At 37.6% G+C, this 13,903-nt stretch overlaps 1 protein-coding gene across 1 annotated transcript; it reads left to right on the forward strand.

The window, feature by feature from the left end:
- The first annotated feature begins 581 nt into the window (after nucleotides 1–581).
- Nucleotides 582–5,082, forward strand: LOC143562257 (uncharacterized). The gene is made up of 7 exons (XM_077050118.1): nucleotides 582–1,568; nucleotides 1,692–2,024; nucleotides 2,151–2,272; nucleotides 2,697–3,060; nucleotides 3,132–3,311; nucleotides 4,429–4,535; nucleotides 4,608–5,082. Exons 1-7 carry the CDS (start codon nucleotides 654–656, stop codon nucleotides 5,044–5,046), a joined length of 2,460 nt encoding a protein of 819 aa, XP_076906233.1. The 5' UTR covers nucleotides 582–653; the 3' UTR covers nucleotides 5,047–5,082.
- Nucleotides 5,083–13,903: the final 8,821 nt, after the last annotated feature.

Below are 13,903 nucleotides of genomic sequence, written 5' to 3' on the forward strand. Positions count from 1 at the left end.
GTATATAAAGCTACAACATTTACTATTATGCCACTACCTTTTTTGTGTTTTCTTTGATAGATATATTTCACATGGATTTTGAGTTTGTACAATCCCCCCCCCCCCCCACAAACTATCCCACAACCCACCAAACACGCACGTATTATATATATTTTTTATCCAAATCCGTTACCACGATACACAAGGGAAATCTGTCTGCTTCATCTCGGCACGTTACGATACCAGGAGTCGTTATAGGAACCGAAAGGGCAAACCCTGTTTCGAATAAAATTTATATCGAAATATAGATAAAATTAAATGTAATTTCATTTTTTTAAGAAATTACAACAGAAAGAAAATAAGAAATTCAAGTTGGAATTGGCTCACCCACTTATATGTAATTTCTTCAATGATTGGGGTTTTGGACTGAATGCATTTATGAGCTGTGTAAGTGTATGGCGCAGAAGGTGGAGATCTATGACCATTTATAGTGAAATTTAGATTTTAAAAAAGTTACTTAATTTGAGCCACAAATATTTTATATAGATGGCTGTAATATTGACTTAATTAAAGAGACGACTCTTCCCATCACAAAATACCACTTTCAATCTTCATTCAAGATATTCACTCTTATATTTTGCTTTTGTCATATCTATCTCTTTGATTCATATGATATGTCTTTCATGAAAGATTTTGATCACCTTCAAATTCAAATGAAAGATATAGTATCCGCCACCAATAATTTTGATCCCGCCAAGGTGATTGGGCGTGGTGGATTTGGGAGGGTGTATAAAGGAGAACTCTCTTTGCCAAATGGACCAGTCATGGTAGCTTTTAAGCAATTAGATCGTAGATTCGGGCAAGGGAACATTGAGTTTTGGAAAGAGATCATGATGCTTTCCATATACAAACATGAAAATCTGATATCTCTTATGTACTATTGCATCGACGGTGATAATATGATACTTGTGTACGAATATGCTTCACATGGGAGCCTTGATCGATATCTAAGTGATGCAAATGCTCTAACTTGGACCCAACGCTTGAGGATATGTGTTGGGGCTGCGCGTGGACTACACTACTTACATGATCCTAAGGGGACACAACAACGAGTTCTTCATCGAGACATCAAAAGCGCAAACATTCTTTTGGATGAGAATTGGACGGCTAAAGTTTCTGACTTTGGACTATCAAAAATTGGTCCAGCTAACCAACCGCAAACATATCTTATTTCAAAAGTTGTTGGTACGTTCGGGTATTGTGATCCGTTGTATTGGGAGTTGGGTTTTCTATCCAAAGAGTCTGATGTGTACTCTTTTGGTGTGGTGTTATTTGAAATTCTGAGTGGGAGATTATGTTGTGAGTATCGTAATGGTAGACTCGTCAACAATTTAGTGCCTAAATGGAAACGATGCTACGATGAGAAGAGGTTAGATGAGATTATTCTTGTTGGTCTAAAAGATCAAATGGATCAAGGTTCGTTAAGTTCATTCTCAGCCATTGCGTATCAATGTCTGAAGAGAGCTCGTGAAGATAGGCCGACAATGGCTGAGATCGTGAAAGAACTCGAGTATTCACTCGAACAACAAGTAATTTTAATTTCTTTTCTTTGTCCTAAAAAAATATTAAAAATCTAAAACCAATTTCTAATACTAATATGAAAGAAGAAATAGAAATTGACAAAAAAATAATAATAGTAAACATTTATACAGGATACTTTTGAAGATCTTGGAAACAAAGTTGATTCTGAAAGTTTTGAGGTACCTGATACTAGGAAAGAAGATAAAGAAAGTGACAACGTGTCCATCCCGAGTACCATATCAGCTGCCCTCCCTTCCACGTCAGCTTCACAGTCCATCCAGACACCGTCCCACATGATACAGAACCCATATCCACCACACTTAGAGAATATTTTTGAAAATCTTGATGGTTCTGCAAACCTGATGAGGATTGTAAACCTTGCGGTGCCTCCTCTGCGTTATGAACAACAAAGTCAACTTATTATGCTTCTTTTGAAAGGTTTCCGCATTGATGATGGAGAAACGGTAATTAATAAGTTTATTTTAACTTGCTTTTGTGTCAAGATGGTATATACTATGTTAATTATCTTAATGAGTAAGTTTTAGAAACATAATAATGCTGACACGGTAAGCTGAGTATGTCTTGGACAGTGGATATCAATAAACATGAAGGGAGAAATTATGAAAGTGGTGTCCGCAAATAAATGCTTCTCTGGAGGGTCTCTTGTGAATAGGAAATCTGATGTTTTTCCCGTCGCTATGAAATATATAAGGTTAGTTATTTGTACATTTAGTAGGTTAATTTCATTTGTACCGGATATATATATAAAATCATTTGCTTTCAGATGTTTTGTCAGACATGATATAATCTTATCGCTTGTGTTTTGCATGGCATGCTCTCTATACACAATCCATCTTCCAAAAGAGATTTCTTATTATAGCTTTAAATCTTAAAAGGTTGTATGAACTTATATTATAATATGTTAACTAATTTAACAACATTATTCTAATCTTCTCTTCATCTATACCGCTACTACTAGAAAATTGAGTATCACCGATTGCACTATTATTTTGTATGTGACTCTGCCATGCAAACTACTAATATCAACATTGTTAAATGGCCGAATTTGCCCCCAATGAAAACCTTATTTATAGTGATCTATATAATTTGGATGTTATATAATTTGGATGTTATAGGAGCAGGTTTCCATATTATTCATGGAATGTGTACAGCCAAGCTTTCAGAGTTGAAGTGGACACTCAATTTTTGTCACCACATGTCACATACACCATTTTCATTGTTTTCAAATATGGTGGTGCCACACATTATCCTCCGTATTACATAACCTTTCGATACAAAATGGAGGGGGAGACGAACTTTTCTACGTCATGCATTCCATATCATGTCCCAAAGGATGATGGATGGGCCGTTAGTAAGCTTTACCAATTTACTAGCCAGGAGAGGCAACAAAAATTTTGTATCGAGTTCTTGCCAAAGGAACAAATTCCTTTTAAGGACGAGTTTGCGTTCGAAGGAATTGAATTTCGGCCTTTGGAGGGTGTAAGTCAAATTTAAATTAGTTTGTTTTTACCATATATAGATAAATATAAGATGCTCATATATCTGTACAGGAGTCACATGAAAAACAAGGTGAGGAAGAACATAAGGTAGACAGAAATTTGGAGCAACTATTACCAAGTGATTTTACAGATATAATCAAGTTGTCAAAAGAAGTTATACAATGGACAACCAATATGGAACTTTACGATCTTCTTCGAAAAGGGTTCCTTATTACCATAGATGGTGAAAAGGTTCGTAGTCATATTCATGTTCTTAATGTTAATCAATATTAGGCTTAATGATAAGTTGGATATCAGTAAAGAAGTTTAAGCACAACGATATATAGCGTAATTCATCTGAGGCAGCATAAATGAAGGAACTCTTAGAGAGTAAGGGTGGGAAAGAGGAGGCTTTTGTCAAAACCAAGTCCCGAATTGATTATACAAGATACATTAATTTGGATAAATTAATTAAGAAATGTAATTCAAAAACTTGATTACGAACCTCATACATAGACTATAACTAGGTATGCCATCATCGAGACTGGCCCTATCTTAGTCCCTAGACCCTAAGGCAACTATATACCATATTAAAATTTCAACTCGTTAGAGAATTGTATCTCTTCCTAAATTTATGAATCTCACAACCAACTATAGAGACCGATCCAGTCCCAAACCGACTTGTTTGTGGACCGAGAATTATTGCCACCAATCACTGCCCTAATTCCCGAGCCAAACTATACACGTGTTCATTTACGAGTAGTTCCCGCATCTCCTTGAACTTGATCCTTTTATGATGGCAACAACTTCTGGTCGCTTATATTCCAAAATAATTTTGAACATCAACTTGTGGTCGCTAATCTTGGGTGTGTGTGTGGGGTGGGGTGGGGGGGGGGGGATTGATCTCGGGTGTTCTTAAACCGACTCTGAATGTATCACAAGTTGTTGATCGATTCAACCTTCAATTCTTGAAACCTGGCTACTTGACCTTTGGGTGCTTAATGACAGAACTTGTAACATTTACATACATTAAGTTACAAAAGTTATCAATTTTAAAGGCAAATGACAAACGTTGAAATTTGGTATAAAGATAAAAAAAAACAATTTGTGCAATTTAAAAGGATTATTAATTAACAAGTTCTAATCTTTAACCCAAGCAAGTTTGTTATCTAATGTTTGCATTCATAGGATCCCAAATATTTCATTTTGTGAGTTACCATGGTGTTTGTTGGCCTAAATGTAGTATCTTAATGAATATTAAAAGTTAAAATTACCTTTTAGTTCTCAGAAAGTGTCATATGTTAAAATTACTCTTTCAAATGATAGTAATTATGTAGTCCTAACCGCAAAAATTTGTATCCGATAACAGTGGTTTTCTATTCGAAAAGATATGAAGAAACGTGTTATGATACCCGCAAGCACATTCTTGGATGTCGACAAATGGACATACAATTCTGTATTTGAGCCGGAATCAAGGTTCTCTCTCTATATATGTTTTGATCTCTTATTTCTTGCAACTTAGAAGCTTAATACATATTTTGTTTGCAGATTCAAAGTGGTGACCAAGTCTCTTATTGGTTATCAGTTTACCATATATCTTAATCTTACCGAGACTGTGAAAACGTTAATACCTCGTTCAGGATACTCCTGTCACCTCATATACAAACTATCTGATAACTACTCTTCATTTGATGGTCCAATGGTAATGGAAATTGTTGATTGCCTTAGAACTCCTGTGGTTCCATTATCAATTTGTTTAAACCCCCGTTGTCATCCACCAATTATTGGAGCCAAGGATGATCAAACTAAATCTCTCGAAATAATGAAAGGCCACGCAAAGCAAAGGAAGGATGGCTGGATGGAAGTTCAATTTGAAGTTTCGCCAATGAACAAGGAAAAATTTAAATTTTCTGTACAAGAAGAAAGTTTTAAAGACACAAACTGTTTTGGCGTTGTTATTGAAGGAATTGAATATAGACCTTTGTAAATGCATGTTTTAATTTTATTTTGCTACTTTATGCAATATATATTTGGTTAGGGTTGTTAGTTGTTGGTTTTGACATAACTTTTGGGTAACACTGGTAACTACAGTTTACAGTTTTGAAGAAAGATAAACCAAACCGATCATGTTGCATAGAGTTTGAACTGTGTTTTTCAAACCATTAATTTGTATAAAAAATTGAAAATGATAAAGATTGTTAATGAACATTGTTAATGAACATTATACACATGCATGATTGTTCATTACAAATATTAGTGAAAAATTAATGTAAACTACAAATTTTGATTTTTAAATTAACAGTGAATGGTATGAGTATCACTAAACCCAACTTTCAAACCGTAAATCATGAGCTAAAATATGACCCTCAAACTGACTAGTAGATTTGACCAAATCAGAGACAAACAACGAAGTCGTTTATCCACTAGACACTAGTGATAGAATTGTAAAACCCATTATATATATATATAAATATATATATAAAACAATACATATATAACAAGATGCATAATTATGTAAGAAAGATTGAAGAATATGAACAATAAATTGTGAAACCCTATTACTAAAATAAATCTAACTGTGTAAATATTGACTTATCCGAGGGCTGAATTGCTTATAAGAGATAGTCCAAGACCAAACATTTAACTTCTTCTTTGGGTTACACGTAAATTAAACTATCATACTATTAAAAGAGGGTATATATTATATTTTTTTTTTCAAATGGTGACTTCACAATTAAGTTATCTCACTGCGAGAATACGTTGCGTCCCACCACCCCACTCAGGCTAGCTAACTATGTTGACATGATCGGGATCCACGCTGGCATCCGAGTTTAGCTTGGCGTTCCCGGTTAAACCCAGTTGGCTCACCTCGCCCGAAGGCACGACATGTTTTAATGCTTTGGTAAAATCCGGTCAGAATCAAGATTCGAACCCGAGACATCCGGGTCATCCATCATGTTCCTGGCCATTGGGGCAAGCCCCGCTGGTTAAGCCCTTCAAATATATAAGTTTTGAATTTAACACTTCGTTATTTATTTTGGTTTAACTAAAAGAAGTTAAAATAAAAATATGTTGTGGATGATAATCGAACTTACTACCTTAATTTTAAAATGATTGTGACTTACCAACTTAACTAAGGTGCTGTTTGTTTTTTCAGAGGTAAAATGTCTGCAGTCTACGAACCACATTTGCAGACATCTGTAGAAGAAGAGATTGATCAAACCTCTACAGTCTTAAGAAGAAGACTGTTTATTTTTTAACGTTTGTAGATTACAAAAATAAACTTGTGGTAGTGTATGAACTGTGGTAGTGGGTAATGGTGGTGCTGAATGGTGATAGCAGTAGTGGTAGTGGGAGGTGGTGGTGGTGGTAGAAGGCGATGGTAGTTGGTGGTGGTAGAAGGCGGTGGTGGGTGGTGGATGGTGGGTGGGAGACGATGGTGGTGGATGATGGGGCGGACGATGGGTGGGTGGTGGATGGTGATGGTGAACGGCGGGTGATGTCACACCCCCATTTCGGGCCTAGGAGTGTGATCAACAGTTGGTATCATGTTTGTAAATAAATCAGAGTAGCGGGTTATTAGCGGAAGACTTTATAAAAACTTAAGGATCGATATTATAAATATTTACAATACAAAAAGACGAGACGAAAGTCTCGTATAGTATTTACTTGTTTATAAGTTTTACAAAACCATCATATTTTAATATTTAAACAAAATTATCCGAGCCATCGAATTCTTGAGCTTCTTCGCCTTCTCAAGCTCTATTCTTGATTACCTGCAAAATGTTATAAAATACGTCAGCAACGAATGCTGGTGAATATGCTGACGCTAAAATATTTTCTTTTACTTAATCACCCCTCGAGACCACGTAAGTCTCGGCCCATCTTGGCTAAGGAATAATCAAGTTAAACAATCATCATAAACTCGAGTCTCTACACTAGGTCACCTCAGCAAAACACCGCATCGTTTCGACATAACTTAGGTACCATAAATATACACATAGTCAGTCTCACTCGGACGTAACTTAGGTCCGGCCCATCGTGGATGGAGGTAGTGACCAAGCGTGGTGCGATGTGCCCATCGCGTTCCACATATGTAAGGATCCAGACAAACGTATACCACAGCCTGAGGGCTAGGCTTATACTCTTATTTACAATGTTGTTAGAGACGCGTAGCCTCATGTAAAGTTTTACACATAACACGTTTGTTTGTTTGAAAACAAGTTCGTAAAAGTGGGGCGTATTCACCTTTCAAATGGGATCGGCTTCCAACACCGTCTGTTGAGTCTTTCTTGCTATCTCGCACCTATAGTACGAGTATAACCTTTGTTAGTCGGATACACGATCTGGCTTAAGACCTTTAGTTTATTTATCTCGATGAACATATAGTTCATTATTTCTTTTTACTTTAAAACCTTTAGTTAAAAAGTAATCTTTATAAACCTTTAGTTTATTTATAAAACCCTACGTTTCTTCTTCTTTAAGAAACGTATTCTTTTCTTTATTATTTAAGTATACTCATTATACCTAAATAATATATTTTATAACAAAGAACAATCATATACATATATATATATATTCACATATATATTTTATTTTTCTTTCTTTACTTTCTTTGTTATATATTTCTTTGTTTATCGAGAATAATTCCGACTTGGGGTATTAAGCCTTTCCAATATTTTATTATTATTTTATTCGGGCATTATGCCTACCTTTCTTGGCTCAATACTCCCTACTCACTCGGGCAACACTTCGACTCTATTCTCCTTATCAACACACGCTTGATCAACCCTTTGCTTGGACACACGAATCTAACACCAACACTTCGCGGCACGTACTTCGAGAGGGTCGTCGGGACGTCACACCAATATTGTCTCCTTGCTTATAACATCATCGAAAAGTGGCACGATTATCGATATATGGCACGAAAAACGATGAATCGGGGCACTGATTTCGAGGTAGATCGAGGGCGCGTATTTCAAGGTCTAGAGAGAAGTTTTTAGAGTGAGAGAGAACTGATTTGTGGTGTGTGGAAATGAAATCCCGGATGTTGCTATTTATAGACTTGATTTTGGACCCCATCGTGCTACGCGATGGGTTCCTTGGCAAGCCCACCGCGTAGCGCGATGTAGGCTTGCTGAGTCACAATATAGACCTGGCAGGCGCTGCGCCACATGGCGAACGTGTTGCCACGTGGTGACACGTGGCGGCAGACGTTGCCACCGTGTGCCACATGGCACACGTGTCACATGTGTCAGACAACCCTATCGCGGTACGCGATGCGTGTCTCCTCTGATCCATCGCGTATCGCGATAGGTCAGGAAAATCAGAATTTACACTCTTGACCCTGGAGTTTGGAAATTGGCAGAATTGGTCCCTATACTTTGGAATCTTGACATTTTTGGCCCGAAATTTACGTGATGTTACAGGTGATGGTGGTGGTGGTGGACAGTGGGTGTTGGTTGGGTGTGGTGTTTTAACTCTCTACAGTCTAGATCTCATAAGTGGACGAGCCAAGTCTACACCAAGATTAGCTTGCACAGTCGTTTTTTAATGAAACGTCTTTGAGAAAACAAACAGTCTGCAGATGACAATGTCTGCGCGGCGCAGACAAAAGAGGTTATACAGACCTTTTTCATAAAACAAACAACCTAAGATGATTTAATGCTAGCTTTCTGTAAGGCCCGGTTTTGTTTAATTGAGTCTTTCGTATTTGTATCATTTTAGTTTACGTCTTTGTTAGTTTATGGTTGTAAGTTTTGGGCCCGAGCCCTCTTGTCTTGAAGCCCATTGGGCATTTATTAATGAGATGGGTGTATGACATACTCACAATATATAATGTGTGTGTATGGAATATACCAAGTAACCCTTTTGCTAAATATTATCCAAGTAACATACAAACTCTCTCAACCTCCTTCACCCTTCTTATTTTCGGCCCCCCTAACCAACACACAAGATCCGAGATCTCGGTCCAACTAGTTGTTTCCGCCAACTAGTTGTGAGGTTGATCCAAGAACGACTAGTCTTTAGTTTGTTTTGTTGTTTGATTCGGTTTTGGGACCTACAATTGGTGTCAGAGCTTTCGGGCTCGACTAGTTGTAGATCTTGGGTCACAACCTTGGATTTTGGTCTTGTATGTGAAAAGACGGATTTTTCGTGAAAATAATTGGTTTTCGGGTTCTTGTGTTCTTGAGGTTCTTAAGATTTTTAAGTTGTTCATGTTCAAGAAGTTGGTTTAAAGTTGATAAAGTTGGTGTTTGTGGTTTGTGAATATTTAAGGATCATGTTTGTGTTTGGTGCATGTGATTACTTGAAAAGTTGTGTTAAGCATGAAAAAGGGAGTGTACTATAAGAGGTGAAGAAAAGGTGGTTGGTGACATTCCTTATTTGGTTCATAGAATTCAACTTTGGTGGATCCAATGCAACAAGCCTGCTCACTTTCTTTCCTCTAACTTGCAATCGCATACAATCACATACCCAACTCGCATACAATACTTAACTGCTCCCCATACAATCCTTACAATCTCAAAGTCCTAATCGAATACAATCAACCCAGCTAGCCCAATTCGCATACACTTGCTTTGGCCCAACTCACATACACTAGTCTCTAAACCAAACTCGCATACATTCCACACATTCCAGTCACTCGCATACATCATCATCACTCGATCACATTCCCACTCGCTTACATTTTCCACATTCGCTTACATCCTCATCAGTCTTACACATCATCGTTCGCTTACATCTCCCAGTCGATTACAAGTAACTCGAGCCAACAACCGATTACAACTCCAGTCAATTACCCAGTTGATTACGTCTCCCAGTCGATTACAAGCCCCACTCGATTACTATCTGATTCGATTACTTTTCTTCAATTCCCGATTACCTTTCTCCAACCACCATCCACCGTCCATCTCGTAACCAACCACCATCAATCTCGCAAGCTTACTGTTCTGCAACCCATCTTCCTCGTTCTCGCAGGTTTAATACTTGAACGGAATCACGGGTTTCGGTGACCAGAGTTTGAAATAATAAACAAAATCTGTTGAAGGGAGTCACCGATCTTGACTGGGGACAGGGGTTGTTAACCAAATTTGATAGTTCTGATTTGTATTTTGAGGATTGTGTTAAAGAGTTTGCATATGATGTTTTGTTAATTAAGAACAAAAGGGCTGAACTTGTTTTTTAGAAATAATGAAAAATTAAGATGGACACCATTTAAAGATTGAAGCATAATTTAATTTCTTTTGAAGTCCGTCAGTTTAACTTTTCTTTGAAGTCCCAACATATATTTTGTCATTTGAATATTTGTGTGGGGCCAACTTTTATTATGGAATCCATATAAAAAAATGGAGACATATTTTTCTAATCTAATATAACTAAGTCAAAGCAATTTGAGTTGACCCGTTGACCATTGATTTTGACCCGTTGACTGTTGACTTTGATTGTTAAAAAAAATGTTTTACAAATCTAAGCTTGAGGAAAGTCTCAATATGAGGGGAGGCCAAAAGGACATGTTAAAAGAAGAGTTCAACATGTTTAAACATACTCAAGGAGAATCGGTTGTCTCTCTCATCAACAGATTTGAGTCATTCGTTACTAAATTGAGTAGTGTCGGTATCATCCCTGGGTTGTCCGAGATCAACATGAAGTTGTTGGATTCACTGCCTTACGCATGGAACACAAGTGTGATTACCATCAAGAGAACGACAAACATGTATACCTTAACACTCTCAGAGTTGACTTCTACCATCAAGTCTATTGAATCAATGGATGCCAATCTTCGAATAAACAATCAGTCAAAAGAAAATAAAGATGAGACATGTGATGCGGGTGTGAGCAGTCAAGCAAATCCTAACATCCCCGAGTGTGCTGCAAGTGGAAGTAGTCAAGCAAGCACCTCTTCAAACACCTCAGATGGAATTCCTACACCTGCCTTGCTCATTACCGAGGTACACAAACTTTGCTCTCAAGAATGTATAGATAAAGTTCTTCATTACAGAAACCACAATGCTAAAATTTTAGAACAAATACGTAGCATTAAAGTTCAGAATGATGATCTTAAGAAAGCTGCAAAGATTTATACCACTAGGATTAACACTCATGGTAACGATATGGCAAAACTTAGGGAAAAGGTCACTATAGCTACATATTTAGCTCAACATCAAGAAAAACATATAGATGAACTAAATGCTAAAATTTCCAAGTTAGAAATTGAATTATCTCAAAAGAAAACTGCCATAGAAAACTTTGAGCTAGCCTCTGAGAAGCTGAACAAACTAATTGGGTCACAAATGGAGTTAAGATTAAAGACTGGTATAGGCTATGATAGTTCTGCTGTACCTCCACCGTTTAACAATAACTATACTAGCTTTCCTCACTTTGATTTTAACTCACCACTAGAGGAAGAAATGGTCTGGTCATGTGCCAATTTCAAAGACATTCGTTCCTGCTGCTCCCAAGACTGTTGATTCAGCTGTTCCTTCAGTTAGTCCTAATAGTAGTTCATCTTATGTAGCGGGTTGTGTATAAGAAAAGGGGTGTGTGGAAACAAAAAAGGGTTGTGGAGATAAAAACGTACTTTTTGACTCATCTATTGTCAACCCTGTCTGTATAATATTGATTACAAAAACATTTTGAACAATGATGTATTTGATGAGAGTGTTCATGTTGGCACGACTCTTAAAAATGAAAATGGTGTTTCCATTTCTGATAGTGACTCTGAAACTATTTTTGATGAAACCATTGTTGATAGACACGTGCATGAAAAGGTAGATGTGAATACTAACTTATGTAACATCCTAATTTCGGTTTTATTAATAGAATAAATATCGTCTATTTTATAGTGGGTCGTTATCGGTTTAGAGAAATAGAATACGAGTCGGGCTAGTGTTGGGTTTAATGGATATGGATTATGGACTTGGACTATGAAAGAAAGAGGAAAGGACCATGGGATTAAGCCCATGATCTATAATTATATAAACCATTAATCCCTCATTTAATTCATTCTCACACATTCCATACACCACCCAAAACACACACTTAAGATTTCTCTCTAGTTCTTCCCTATCTACACCGAAACCAAGAAGGAAACCGAGCACCGACCCGAGGTAATACTAGTATGATGTTTTATTAGCTTAGACCCGTTAGATATAGTCACGAAACGACGAGCCGACACCGTTAAACCATTTAAGTCACGAGATTCGGATGGAATCGGGTATAAACCGAACCTATGATGAGCTTAGGGGTCACACTAGCTCAGATCTGGATCGAACGGGACGAAAAACAGTGAAAAACGAGCTAAAACCCGTTTTTCCGGCGAAATCGCGTTTTCCGGCGGCTTTCCAGCAATGACGGCGCCGGAAAGGCGGCGCCGGAAAGTGGTACGAGGTTAAGGGGGGAATGTCAGGGAATGTTCTGACATTCCTGACCTAACCCTAGTTCGCTACAGGAATATAGCGAATTAAAGGTGATTCGCTAGCTAGTTCGTCCATGGGAACATAGCGAACCGATTACAGTTCGTGTTCAATTCGTTAAGGGAAAGGGATGACGAATCACCCTTGATTCGTTATAGCCAGTTCGTTAGAAGAGAGAATGAATTAGATGGACTAATTCGTTATATGGACTAATTCGTTATGTGGACTGATTCGCTAAGAGTTCAATTCGTCATAGGGTTCAATTCGCTAACCAGACCAAACGAATAAGGCCTGATTCGTTATAAGGTAACGAATGGGTTCATTCGTTATGAACCCCATTCGTTAAAGGACTGGGACGAATTAGAAGTTTAACATAATGACAGAATGGTCCCTGGACTTAGAAAAGAATGATTTAATTACAAATAAGCCCTTGAACTTTTAAGTAACATATTATTCGATGATTCAAAATGCTAATGGAAAATGTGTTAAGACAGTTAATGGAAATAAAATTTTTCCAAGCTCGACCCCAGCCAGGGGCTCTGCCCCTTGGACCCTGCTAGGGGCTGCCGCCCCTAGACCCCGCTGCCAGGGGCGCTGCCCCCGGACCCCCGTTCGTTGTGGGTAGTAGCTAAGACTAGAAAGATGATATGAGTAGTGATAGTTAATTGATACATGTAAATATTATACAATTAGCCATGCACAGCTCAAGAAGGGAATAACGATTAACGGAGAGCGTAACAGGATCCAGGTGAGTTTCTAGCCCCATTCATGTGTTATGTTTTCGGGGCTGTGTGCATACTCAATATGTTTTGTTAATACGCTTATCCTAAGAGATAAGTGTATGCCTTATGTGAATAATGTGAAATGTATGAATGATTGCTTGATGGTACGTGAACGATCTTCGGATATTGCACGTACTGTCAGGTTGTAACGCTATATATAAGGTAAGTATGATATGTATGCTTATGTGAATGAACGTGATAAAGTTAATAAAAGAAGGAAAGGATGGTTGTATGGTTACGAAAAGGGTACCGAGCCCTAATAATACTCGAGGTATGATGTATGGTTGTATGGTAACGAAGAGGGAATCGAACCCTACTAATATTCGAGAACTAGGGAACCGAACCCTACTAATATTCGAGGAAAGAGGGTACCGATCCCTAACAATACTCGAGGAAAGAGGGTACCGAGCCCTAATAATACTCTAGGAAGGAGTGTACCGAGCCCTAATAATACTCGAGGAAGGAGGGTACCGAGCCCTAATAATACTCGAGGAATGTAGGGCGTAATGCTCTTTATAACGTAAGATATGAAAGCAAGTTAGTACAAAAGAAAGTATGAAAGTATGAAAGTATGATTGAAAGAATATAAGTTTATGTGTATTGTATAATGTATGATTAACTAGAACTCACTCAGCGTAGCTGACTT

This window comes from Bidens hawaiensis, unplaced genomic scaffold, assembly GCF_021521415.1.
Source record: "Bidens hawaiensis isolate Kalapana, Puna unplaced genomic scaffold, B.hawaiensis_p1.1 tig00020921_1, whole genome shotgun sequence".
NCBI classification, from domain to species: domain Eukaryota; kingdom Viridiplantae; phylum Streptophyta; class Magnoliopsida; order Asterales; family Asteraceae; genus Bidens; species Bidens hawaiensis.

Bases quoted from the DNA above. Each gene is read 5' to 3' on its own strand.
- LOC143562257 (XM_077050118.1), top strand. From the start codon at position 654: ATGTCTTTCATGAAAGATTTTGATCACCTTCAAATTCAAATGAAAGAT. The intron at 2,273-2,696 runs GTTAGTTATTTG...TGGATGTTATAG, and splicing joins GTCGCTATGAAATATATAAG to GAGCAGGTTTCCATATTATT. The intron at 3,312-4,428 runs GTTCGTAGTCAT...ATCCGATAACAG, and splicing joins TTACCATAGATGGTGAAAAG to TGGTTTTCTATTCGAAAAGA.